General features: G+C 37.7%; 2 protein-coding genes across 2 annotated transcripts; both read left to right on the forward strand.

The window, feature by feature from the left end:
* The first annotated feature begins 370 nt into the window (after nucleotides 1-370).
* Nucleotides 371-7,574, forward strand: LOC145893850 (uncharacterized). The gene is made up of 15 exons (XM_082982214.1): nucleotides 371-935; nucleotides 1,304-1,411; nucleotides 1,514-1,719; nucleotides 1,787-1,996; nucleotides 2,951-3,153; nucleotides 4,059-4,180; nucleotides 4,255-4,429; nucleotides 4,517-4,580; nucleotides 4,806-4,854; nucleotides 4,928-5,145; nucleotides 5,628-5,757; nucleotides 5,821-6,165; nucleotides 6,223-6,384; nucleotides 6,448-6,712; nucleotides 6,771-7,574. The coding sequence occupies exons 1-15, from the start codon at nucleotides 478-480 to the stop codon at nucleotides 7,026-7,028; spliced, it is 2,973 nt and encodes a 990-aa protein (XP_082838340.1). The 5' UTR covers nucleotides 371-477; the 3' UTR covers nucleotides 7,029-7,574.
* A 649-nt stretch (nucleotides 7,575-8,223) lies between these two features.
* On the forward strand, nucleotides 8,224-12,377 carry LOC145894320 (protein Wnt-2b-A-like). The gene is made up of 7 exons (XM_082982867.1): nucleotides 8,224-8,321; nucleotides 8,418-8,492; nucleotides 8,546-8,679; nucleotides 9,161-9,292; nucleotides 9,351-9,493; nucleotides 11,235-11,490; nucleotides 11,994-12,377. Exons 1-7 carry the CDS (start codon nucleotides 8,236-8,238, stop codon nucleotides 12,359-12,361), a joined length of 1,194 nt encoding a protein of 397 aa, XP_082838993.1. The 5' UTR covers nucleotides 8,224-8,235; the 3' UTR covers nucleotides 12,362-12,377.
* Nucleotides 12,378-12,379: the final 2 nt, after the last annotated feature.

The following is a 12,379-nucleotide window of genomic DNA, read 5'->3' on the forward strand; positions in this document are numbered from 1 at the left end:
CGACGAGACCAGGAACTAAACGAGCTACTGCTGTTATTTTGTTACTTTCACAATTAAACATCGTCAGCTCACAGCCTCAGACGAGACGCGCAGTCGCACAAAACGTAGCCGGAAATGACGTCAGTAATCAGATCTGACGAGATACTCACGACGAAAGCAGTACTGTCAGCCTGTCAGCAACACCGTACAGCCTGCGCTGCAACTGCCCTTTATGAGGAAATGACCATGCGACATCGTACGCGCTTAGTCGACGATAAGTAACATCACGCACTGGCAAAGGTTGCTTCTGTGTGCAGAAATAGGCACAGGATTACGGCTTTTCCGTAATAATCTTGTAAACGTAACTATCCGTCAGTTTTGATATAGGTCAACAATGGTAGTTTTGGATAAGGTTCTGGGTATGAAACTACCATAAACCTACTATTTGGTTATGTAAAGTGAAAGTCAAACACTGTTGTTTTGGGTAACGTTGGCAAAATGAGAAGAGACAAGCGGAAGATCTCAAAAAATAGGACTGGGTTTCAAGGACAAAATTCTGCAGTTGAAAACGAGGAACAAATTTTAGATAAGATAAATGAATCCGCGAATTCGGAAGACAACTTACAGCATGATAAACCTTGCAAACAAGTTAAAGTCAGGGACTCTGTTGGCACCAAATTAAAGCTTGACAAAAGCCAACAGCAAAATAATGACGAGCTAATTGCACCGGAATCTGTTTCCACTAACAGTGAATTTTCGAATCCCATACGAAATTTGGAAAGCGCCAATAGCAAATTAAAATCTTCCCAGCGCATAGACAACAACCTGGATACAACAGAAAACAAGTTGGAATTGGACATAAAAGAAACCGGTGACGTTGCAAAAGGACAATTTGAATCTACCTCAGATGACCTACACACATCCACTCCCGATGTAGCGTCCAGGTTTTATTCAAGGTATGCTATTTCATTTGTTTAAATAGTATATCACTGTTGCGAAAACCCAGCACCGCATTGTTTGTGTATAAGTAATAGGCGCAAAGCTCGGACTCGTTCCACCGGATGTGATGTCACTCTTTCGCCTTCGCGTTTTCGCTGTGATCCTTCACGCGCCATAGAATTAAGAATGCGCTGCTATTGTGTGTGATGCCATCAGTATACCAATTTTCAGGCCAAAGCGAAGCAGCTAAATTTGAACTTCCACCACTACTATATAACAAAAAATATTTGTTCAATTGAAAATGTGTAATAGAAAAAACGTCAGAAATGTGTTACTCCTTTAGGAGCCCTAGGAATATCAATTGAAAATGTTCATATTTTTACAGTCTAAATCTTTTGGCAACTCGGGCATTTTTTAATGTGAAGCTTGAACCGGTTGAAGTTTCAGTCGCCGAAAAGTGTGGACAAGACTACTTGTCGTCATTAAAACACAAGTCTGTATATTTTCTACTACGAATAATGAAACTGTCTTGACTGAAGTAACAGTAATAATTAATTTAAAAGCCAAATCATTGGGTAATGTCTAAATGTGTTAGGCAAGAAACGAAAAATTTTGTGGATGAATGCAACGCTACTTCAAACAATGAAAGTGGCAGCCCGGTTTCGAAAGAAGATTTGTCTTGCTTGCCGCCTCATGCCGAAGTTTCCTTACAAACTTTTGCTGAACAATTGCGCCACAACGACTCAGCAAGCATGGTGGTGCGTCGACCCCTTGCTGCGAAAATGTCAAATCCAGGGCCAGGTAGCGCTTTTAGGTCAAAGTGAATTTTTTTAACTTCAAAGACTGATTTATCACCTTTTTTGCAAAGAGTCATTAAACACTGGAGGTGGAAGAACAAACGGTTCTTCGTTGCACCATTTTGTTACACGTTACACTGTTGAAAAACCAGATGATTCTTCGAGGTTAGGATTAGACATTTGCTTGGAAAGTAACGATTTGAATGAGGCAATATTGGAAGTGGAGTGTGGTGGCAACAAAGGACTTTTATACGTCACAAAACTATGCCAAGGCAGCAAGGGTGAGTATTGTTAATATGTGTTTTTATCACAATATTCAAATTGTGGACCCTATACAGCAGTGGTTCTTAACCGGGGGGGGGGGGGGGCGTCAACCAATTCTCATGGGGGGCGCAAGCTCTATACCAAAACTTAATTTTTTGTAGTGACTTTAATGCTAGCTAGCTTATTTACGTAGATCGACAAAAACACAATTGCTTTTAGTATGAAACCTATTTACAGTTTGGGGGGGTGCACAAGTCAAGTCTGTTACAAAAAGGAGGCGTGATAGAAAAAGGTTAAGAACCACTGCTATACAGGATACAGCAGGGGTCTCAAACTCAAACTTACCGAATGGCCAAATTATAACTCGAGATTATTTTTGTTGCCAAAAATATTGCACAACAGGAATAAACTGTAGTTGAATTGGTGTGCCGCAAAATGGGCAGAGATGTGCCGCGAAAGTTTTTAACAATAATCAATTAACAATAATTTCTGAAATGTTAAAGTAAACGTTGCAAAATCGCCAACTTGCAAGACCAGCTTTCAAAGGAACAATGGCTTCTTGTGACGAAACAATAGCAATAGCTTTCCAAAACGGCTTTTTTTCTTAAAACTTTACAATCAATGAATCACGAGCATTTTAATCGGTTCCGAATAAAACGACTAACTTAAAAGTAATTGGAATTTTGCTTAACTGGCGGTACTAAAAGCATCCGCAGGCCGCGTGTTTGAGACCTCTGATATACAGCATGCAATAATAATATCTCACTGAACGATCTGTTTCAGTTAAAATAAAACCGATTTATGACTTCTCGACTGACAGAAACTCACCACCATTATCAAATATTCTCTATTGGCATTAGTGTTATAGAAAGTCCTCAAAGATAAGTTTGGCGTGATGTACGAAGAGCATACGTCGTTATTAAGTAAATTGTACAGTATATGGTATTACATTGTTAATTACATCCTTACAGGACAGTCCATTCTTTTCAATGACGAATGGTTGACCCCAAACGAATTTCAATTTATAAGCGGAAGAGAAACTGCTAAAGATTGGAAGCGGAGTATTCGACACTGCGGAAAAAGCTTAAAAACTTTGATGACTAAAGGTGTTCTCCAAGTTCACCCTCCAGTTTGTGAATGCGATTACTGCAAGGGATTATCGACTGCAAAATCGGTGAGTTTGTTTCGTTTTATTCACCGATCATAATTTAAGCGCGTAAATCTCAATAGTAAATGTTTTGGTGAAAGTAAAATTATTAAAAATTGCATGTAGATTAACTAAAAATTAACTACTGACATCGCTGTAACTGGGCGTCCCGAGACGATTGTAGGTGGGGCTAAAAGTACAAGAGGCGTTATGCAGACTTTCAAACTACCCAGAATACAACACCTTCTGGTACGGTAGAATAGCTTAGGACCGCAGCGTTCACAACAGCATAGTAGCTGGAAACAACTCGTCAGTTCCATGTCAGGAAGGAAGGAACTGTGCCGTTTTGAACACAACGAAGCAGGGGAAGGAAACGATGAAGCACAGTGTGCACCACTCTGCGCTGTTTGTATTTGGTTTGACTGAATATAGCTAAGCATTGGCGGTAATATGCTATATCTACTACATGCAGTTCAGCAGGAAGAGTTGTGTTTGGCTAGATGTTTTTGTGACAATTGGAATCTTTAGTGAGTTGATACAGGTTTACTACTGCAATAACACTACGGTTTAGTGGAAAGGTGTGTTTAGGAGAGAGAGTATCGTTCGGTTTGTATCAGCCGACCTTCAACACATACGAAATAAGTTGAGTTATGGTTATCGGTGAATGTATTGAAGAAAAGTTTTGCAGTCATTTGTTGAATATTTTGACGTATTTTACAAATTCGATGTATTTTCTTATAATTTAAACTAATTTGTCTCACTATTTTGGTTCATACTGATCGATTTACGTCTTGTATCTCAAAAATTGTCTAGACTGGCAATAGAAGTAAAAGATTTTTGTTGACAACACTTTTCAAACTTTTGCATTTGTTTGTGAAATTATAATCTCTGCGATTATGACCAATAAACGATCTTCTGGTTCGCTTTCGCAGGAAAATGCGAAGCCAAATTCCACCATGCAACACGACACTTCCTTGTGTGTCGATGACACAAGTGTCAAGCCACTGTCTTTGGTTTTTTCTGACGCCTCAACTTCGTCATCATCTAAACAAGGGTAAGGCCACTTTATCAAAACGTGGCGCAAAACAAGTAATTTAATCCAACATAATACTGGTAACGTTTGTGCAGGCGGGAAGGCGGTTTAAACTCCATTATATCCCAATTGCATAATAAAAAAGCGAATACTCGGTGCGAGGCAAGTTCTCCAAATGGAGTGGAGTCTATTGACATGCGAGTTAATTCAACCGGAAATGGATCCAGCAATCGAAAGAGAAGAACTGATTCGGATTACAATGAATATCCTGTGTGTTTTTTTCCTTCTGACCATTTCCATTAGCATGATAGGAATTTTGATTATAGTAACCTATTTTATTCAAAACCATGTTTGTAGAGCGACGAAGATGGTGTTCAGTCAATTTCCTCACCGAAGAAATGTTATTCCGATGTTGAGGACAGTAAGTATACATATTTTTAATGTTTTACTTCGTGGTTTATATAGTTTAAAAATTACTGTATGAATGTTTACGATTTATTATCGACTGTATACAGTTCATGTCATTTTTGTTGGTGTTTTGGTGTATCAAGTTTACTTACAGAATACAAAAATAACGGGTTTCGGGTTTTAAGATTCTGGAATATAAGAGTTTCAGTATTGTGACTTCCTATTGATCATTTTCTAGATTGCAGAAACCAACAATATGGTCGAAAGTCCCAAGAATCACAACACCGGTATGTTGCAATTTAATGATCATTCGTTAATTACAAACACATTGATGTGAAGATACGTTGATTTGTTTAACAGTACCCATTCTATTCCTTTTTGGACTAACAAGAAGTCATCAAATAATTTAAGCCCGTGGCTGGACGTTGGAGAAAACGGTCACAAATCGCTTCCACGACCAGGGTTTGGCTACAGCGAATATGCATTGTATGACGCCATGAAGCGAGCAGTTGCAAATGGTTACTGTACACCACCCCCTTCAATGCCATTACCTTCCTTACCAAATTGTCGTTCAGAGGGTTAGTATTTTGTGACCTAATTCTTGCAATAATCTGAAACACTGTTTCTGAAAGTTGGGATAAATGAAACTTTTGCAAGGATAAAAGAAAAAAATATTTGCGTGAAAAAACATTGGCTATTATTCAGCTTGCAGTATACTATCGTTCGTATTTTTATGGTTTGGCTGTATTTTTGTCATGTGACAATTGTTTTTTTTTGCAATTTTCGACGCCACCTCGAAAAAAATGTCTTACAATGTACATCATTAGGGTTAATGAAATGCCACAAACTTGCGTAGCGGTGAACGAATCCATAAAGAGTAGCAGTACTTACAAGTAAAAAAAAAACTTAGGCCTTTATCGAAAATTAACAATATAGAACACCGATTATAAATTATTCTTTGCAAAACAAATAGTCTGACAGTTGTGTGATTATGTGCACGCCTTGTAAAATTTACTTGCCCATTGGCAGGTTTTTTCAAAATTATTTTTGGTATGTTTAGTCAAAAAGCAACCCATGGTAGAGTTAACGTCGCCTCGCACCAAAAATTTTGACAAAAAAAATCTTTATGCTCATTGGGATTACCGCAAACCGTTTAATGAACAGCTGGCATCATTTGATGGAATATTACCGTAAGTTTATGTTTTTGTGGTAAAAACCTGTGTGTTAAATATAATCTAGTTGGTTGCTCTTAGATTTCATGAAGGAAGTTTTCTCAACCGAATCGATCCTTGCACGAATTCGTCTCTACAAAATAACCTTGATCCGAATAACATGTGGTTTGGATCATACCCAAATGCATTTCAAGCGGAACATCAATTTGAAAACAATGGTAGAAGGAACCGCTTTAAATCTGATAAAAAGGCAAAATCTGCCAAGCTATTAGCTCCTCTATCACATAAGAACCGACCCCGTACCACAAACAAGCAGTCGAACCAGCCGAAAATGGTTAATCTTCACAACCACGCTATTCCGATGACGTCACTGACCTATAAAAACAGCTATGGCGAAAGAATGCATCAGTCAGATTATGTTTTAAGGTTAGTTATTATATGTAAAGGTATCATGCATTTGACCAGACAAATAAAAAAAATTAGATCATGCAAGAGAAACACAGATTCAAGTCCACCGGCTCTTTCATCAAACTCTTCCTACACTGCGAATGATCCGCACCATGAAACTGCACACTTAAAATCAAACGATGTTTTGCGACGACTGAGTTCTAGTGCTCCACCCTCACAAGCTCACATGTTACAACGGTAATGTTCTTTTTCAACAAAACAAGAGAAATTAATACTCGTAATTGTTTCTTATTTTTTAAGAAAAACTACTTCCCCTCTGTCAAAGCATCAAGCAAACGATTTTGAATTCCATAACGGTACAAAATCTAATAATTCTGTTCCAATTTCGAGTGGATTTAGCCCCACATCTTCTACATCACTGTTTGGAGATTTGCCAGTTGAAATGCGAAACAGTGAGTTGCTGCTAAGAAAAGAGCTTACTACTGCTTTAGAGGAAATGGGAGAATGGTCCGTCGATGCCGTCGGCACTTTTTTGGAGGAAATTGGATGCCAGCAATACAAACAGGTTCGTATACAGTATTGCTTCATCTCAACACTTTTTGCAACGCCACGTTTGTTTGAAGGTGTTTCGTGAAAACGAAATCAATGGAGACGCTCTTCCTTTGCTTGTGGAGCGTCACCTTGTGGAAAAAATGGGTCTTAAGCTTGGGCATGCCCTTAAACTTATTGCTCGTGTCCATCGCAGGATTGGAACTCACCTTTCGTTGATTACAAATCACCATTGTTCAGCAAAATTTGCACACTGTTTTTGCGGAATGCATGCGCCTCATGAAATATCTCAAATTGTTACCACGAAGTCTAGAGGAGATTCTGCGTCCTGACCAAAGTTTATAAAAAAATCTTAGAGTTTACGCACTTGCAACTGTGACTTTTGTTACCGTACTTTCTTATTTTCTTTTTTAATCTTTTTTTTGATTTCAATAGCTGTGGAACTGCTGATGTTTTGCAAACAAGTTGAACAAAACAGAAAGTACTATGACGTAATAGCATTAACACGTTTATGCTTAATGTGTATGGCATATTTACTGAAATACGACCGTTTCAATTTTTGATTACAGTTCCAAAAAGATGTTTTCTTTCAGGTTCCTGCCATATTTTTACATTCGCATAATCGTATACTCGGCATAATGTAACACTTCTCATTGAGCTTGAAATTAGTCACCATGATGGTTGTTTGTTTCACGGTTTCTTAAGGCTTTTATGCTAATCCTTGTTTGTTGTTAATTCGATAGAATTTGTAAATTTGGGTTTTGATGTTCATGACAGTTTAATTTTTACTGGAGTCACACATTCCTTTGTTATGAATGCACTTCCTTGCTCTCACTCACTTAGTAAACCAAGGAAATGAAAAAGCGGTAACCTTGTGCAAATACACTCTTCTTGGTTTGTTTTCCTAAGATGGGTTAGGGATAATAGATCGTTGAGTAGTCATTACCGAAGGCGACGTTGAAAATGATTGCATCAGCGATTTACATCAAAGTGTTTCACCACTTCCTGGCGTGTGAGGGTTGACATATAGAAATGCGGTTTCGTGCAAAACGACGTTGCGAGTTAAACAACAAAAAAGGTTTAATTTTTGTAACGAAGTAATCAGGGTAAACGAGGAATTGTTTTACACAGGTTTAGTCGGAGTAACACTTATTCTTTTTATTGTTTTTTAAAGTTTTAAGTTATAACATAACTTTGTTGTAGTTGACAGGTATCTGGGGATCTTCATATGGTCCAATAAAAGCGACTTTCGAAAAAAGCAAACGAAGAAAAAGGGTATCTCTTTTTCTCCCTTTGGTGTCGGACTTTGCATTGGACCTATTTGCCTTCGCTAAAATGAAAGGACAGTTCGATTTTCTCGATTGCGTGTCAGGTGCACTTTAGTGAAGGTTTTTTTAAAATTCAATTATAAGCGAGGTACATAATGTGCAGCAATACAAAAGTTTAGTTTGGAGTTGTGATTGTCCACCTGGTATCTTTCTTAGCCTAATGGTCTATGATCTGGAACGTGTTTCATCTGTAATTTGTAATGTTCTCACAATGCAAGTGTATTCGTTCACAAAATTTTTTATTATTGTAATGGCCGTCAACGTAACGTTCGTCACCACTGGTCGAAACTTATCGGAGTAAGTTATACAAAATTTTTTTTTCATTTTTTCAACAATTCCGAGGAAATAGTACTTTCCGATATTTTATAAAGCAATACATATTTTTGTGTTCAGAAGTCGAGCTAATTCAGGCCCGAGGTTGAATCAGGAAGATTGCGACAACGAGAGAACGTACAAGACCGCTATACGGTTTGTGTAAAACTGCCCTACAAAATACTTTTTGACGATTTTTATTTTTTTAGGGCCACCATGTCTGCTGTATGTGAAGGAAAAAAACTGGCTCTTCAAGAATGTCAGTACCAATTTAGATATGAAAGGTGGAATTGCTCTGTTTTGGACAATGGACGTTGGCAATTATCAAGACTAATGCAAAACGGTAAATAGCAACTTTATATTGTAATGTCGAATACCTTTGTTGTAACGTTGAAAACCACTTAGAACATTCTAATTATTGCACTATATTGCATCCTAATTGCAAGAATTATCAATTCTCACATATTCGCTTTTATGGTCCAACAATATGCAATCTTAAAGCCAAAAATATCAAACGTCATTCGGAGTTGGAGTATGACTGTCTTAGGACAAATGTTCTTAAAATATAACAGTTTAGCACATTGATTAAAACAAAAAGTGACCTATTTTAAGCTTTTGCGTTTTTGTTTTGAAACCCCTTATTCTAGCTTGAAGAGCACTCCCAGTAGGCCATGTCATAAGTTGAGTAAAATTAAGGCAATAAACGATTTCGTTATCTCTTACCTGCACTTGAGCTACACAAGGGTCATTAAAGAGGTTCTCCGGTAAAGGTTGCTATTATGATTAAACGCGGGAGCAAAGAAACATTAACCGCTAACGTATAGGAACAAAAGAATCTGCTTTTGCCATTGCCATTGAAGCTGCGGCAGTTGCGTACAAAATTACTAAAAGCTGCAGGAGTCAAAAGAATGAAGAATGTGGATGCGCTAAAATAGAACCTACCAACGACACAGACAGTGAGTACGCCACAAAGTTGGTGTTGTTATTATTATCGCAAGTTAGAATCTGTTTAAGATTTAAAAGCAGCTTCTAGACGAATGAACGGATGCAGCGACGATATCGAGTTTGCAATAAATCGAACACGAAGTATTTTGGAAAAAAGAGAAAGCGACAATAGAGCGGGAATGATACAACATAATAGAGGGACTGGATTTGAAGTAAGTATTGATAAAGCTTGCTTGATGTAAAATGATATGTTCCTGTTTAAAAGTAATGTTATCGTATCAGACAATTTATATCAAAATCTCTGACCTTTTGACGCAGACCTGGAAAGTTGTTTGCTCATGTGGTGTGTCATAATGTTGCAATTTAAACTCAAATACGTTTGGCGGCATATCACTGATGGAATAACATCGTAAATCTTTTAGCCTTATTTATCTAGGAAGCCAACTCCTTGAGAATACTTTAATTTGTATGGACAAAGGCAAACAAAAGTCGAACAATTATACATCACCTTTGTTTTCTGAATACAAACGGTGGTAGAGGTAAATCAAAATTTCTTTTAACGCGAAACTCAACTTGTGCGCGTCATAGGCCGGTAGTTTACCTCATAGCCAAGCATCCAATCTCAAAAATATTTAAATTGACACGGCTTGTAAACTGATACCAAAAAAGGAGACCCCGTTAGCAGGTATCGTGCGAAAAAGCATGCCATGTCATTACTACATCACGTGTAACTGTAGCAAATTGACTTCGTTACCTCCACACAGTTTTCACAACAAATGCTGTAAAAACTATCTCGGTTTCCCAGGTATGTCACATCTTCAGCAGTTGTGCGCATTACCCACTGATAAGATTAAGGTAAACGTTGACACAAGTTATCTGTCGATTTCGGGAATAGTTTCTGTACACGTGTTAAACATCCTTGGCTTAGCACAGGGTGCTGCTGCTGCTTGCTCAAATGAAATCTGGCCATTTAGTCAAATTGTGCGTTAACAAATGAGTTGTTTTGCTGACGTAATATAATTGTGGTGAGTTTACTCTGCATTAAACCATGCATACTTTTGTTAACACTCTTGTGTTGCCTAAAAAAAAAAAAAAAATATTCTGTAACAAAATTGGCTGGCATAATATATTAGAACGGTGACAAAATCTGTACTCGCGGTTTCGCTTGACATTAGTACCATTTTACAGGGTTTACAAAACATATTTTTCCGCCACCCACAACAACATTAAAAGTTTGAAAAGTTTTCGGAAAGATCCGCCAACCGGTTGAGACCCGCTCGCACTATATTAGCGGTGTCAAGTTTCGCTGTGTCTGTCTGTTGACGTCATTTTGTTGCTACTGCAACCTTTTACAAATTTGAAGGAAAAATGCTGGAGTGAACGTTATAAATTTAGACTCAACGCCGTCTTGAGTAAATCTAAACATAAGTATAGGCTGGACTACAGTAATGTTCCTATTCATACAAGTCGTTTGATGTTTGGTAAAAGCCGTCGTGCAGGTAATATTTGCACGAGGCAAATTCAATTTTCTTTGAAGTACACGCGCTCGTTATAATAAAGATTACTTTGATAAAAGTTTGATTTTAAACCATTATGTTAGTAAAATAGGCTGACTTGTAACCTAAATTACCGATAACATCTTATTTCCGATGAATTGACAGGTCTTTGGTGTTAAAGTGCTACGCAATCACCCAGCACCTGACAAAGGCTTTTGTGGCATATCATGTCACAGAAAAGTAAATATCTGTCGCAGTGATTCTTTCTTTACGGCCTTTGCAATTCCGCGTTTCATACCACCCAGATTTTGAATTGCAATTTTGTTGCAGTGGAAAAACAGTTTTACCAATTCACGAGCATCTTCCATATTTCACTAGTTTTCAAATAATTTTTGCAAAAAGAGTTCGGAATTCAAAGAAATTGCTTTGTAGCGAAACCATTGAACTTTTTTTCCAGTCTCTTCGAAAAATGCTACGCCAACGGTGTAGATGTCACGGACCAACAACTTCATGTACGATGGAAACTTGCTGGAATGAATTAAAGTTTTTTCGGTTCAGTAGCGATGATATAAAATCACGTTACAATAAGGCAATCAAAGTGGTTGTGCAACAGGACACCCTGGTGACAGTCCCAAAAGAAAGACGAGTAAACAAACAGCGTCTCGTATATTTTGAAGATTCGCCTCGATATTGCCACTACAGACCAAATGAAGGTAAATCCGTTGTTACTCACATACTACGTAACAAAATCGTTGTTTCGATTATGTGAAGCAGTTTCAATGCGCAAATCATTTGCAATTTTGTAACCAACGACCTAAAATGATTTTTATTTTTGACAAATCTCCAAACATCATAAAACATACGAAAGCTTCTAGCGATGTACATGAATGCAAAGTTTTTAAAAGAGGCGAACATACCTATCTTCTGTTGTCAAAGACAGACATAACTTTATATTGTCAACTTTGTCTCGGTAGGATGTTAAATAAGAATCACTGCTTTTATTGGTGATATTAAATATTTGTACCCCAGGTACAATAGCAAACACTGGCTGCTTTCAACACTAAGCAAATATATTTCCTTTTTTTCAATAGGCAGACCCATTAGTCGAAACAATTGTATTGTGTAACCACACATATCAGCATTTACTGCAAGCGCAGATCTCACTGCAGACACGCAAACAAAAATTTCTTGCCATAAAACTACCTTACAATTCAAGGTTATCTGGGAGTAAGCGGGCGGCAATGCAACAGAACTTCACGAGGAAGGGACAGTTGCGAAAAACTGTGTTGTGGACGTGGATACAAAACTGAAGAACGGTTGCAAACAGTATCGTGCAACTGCAGATTCGAGTGGTGTTGCGACATTCAATGCGAACAATGTAAGGAAAGAGTAAACATCCATACGTGTAAAGGAGAAAAAAAGAAGAAAGGAAAGCTGAGAGGAAAGTCACGAAAAAAAAACAGACGGAAAAAAAAGCGAAGGCAGAAGAGAAACGGCGGCCACTCCTACTACAAAACAATTTTATTTCACAGAAGACTACTTCAAAATACTACCCGAAGTGTTGTTACCAAAATGCTTCCATGATATCTTTGGGCAAATCCG

Source organism: Ascidia mentula, chromosome 3 (assembly GCF_947561715.1).
Source record: "Ascidia mentula chromosome 3, kaAscMent1.1, whole genome shotgun sequence".
Taxonomy (NCBI): domain Eukaryota; kingdom Metazoa; phylum Chordata; class Ascidiacea; order Phlebobranchia; family Ascidiidae; genus Ascidia; species Ascidia mentula.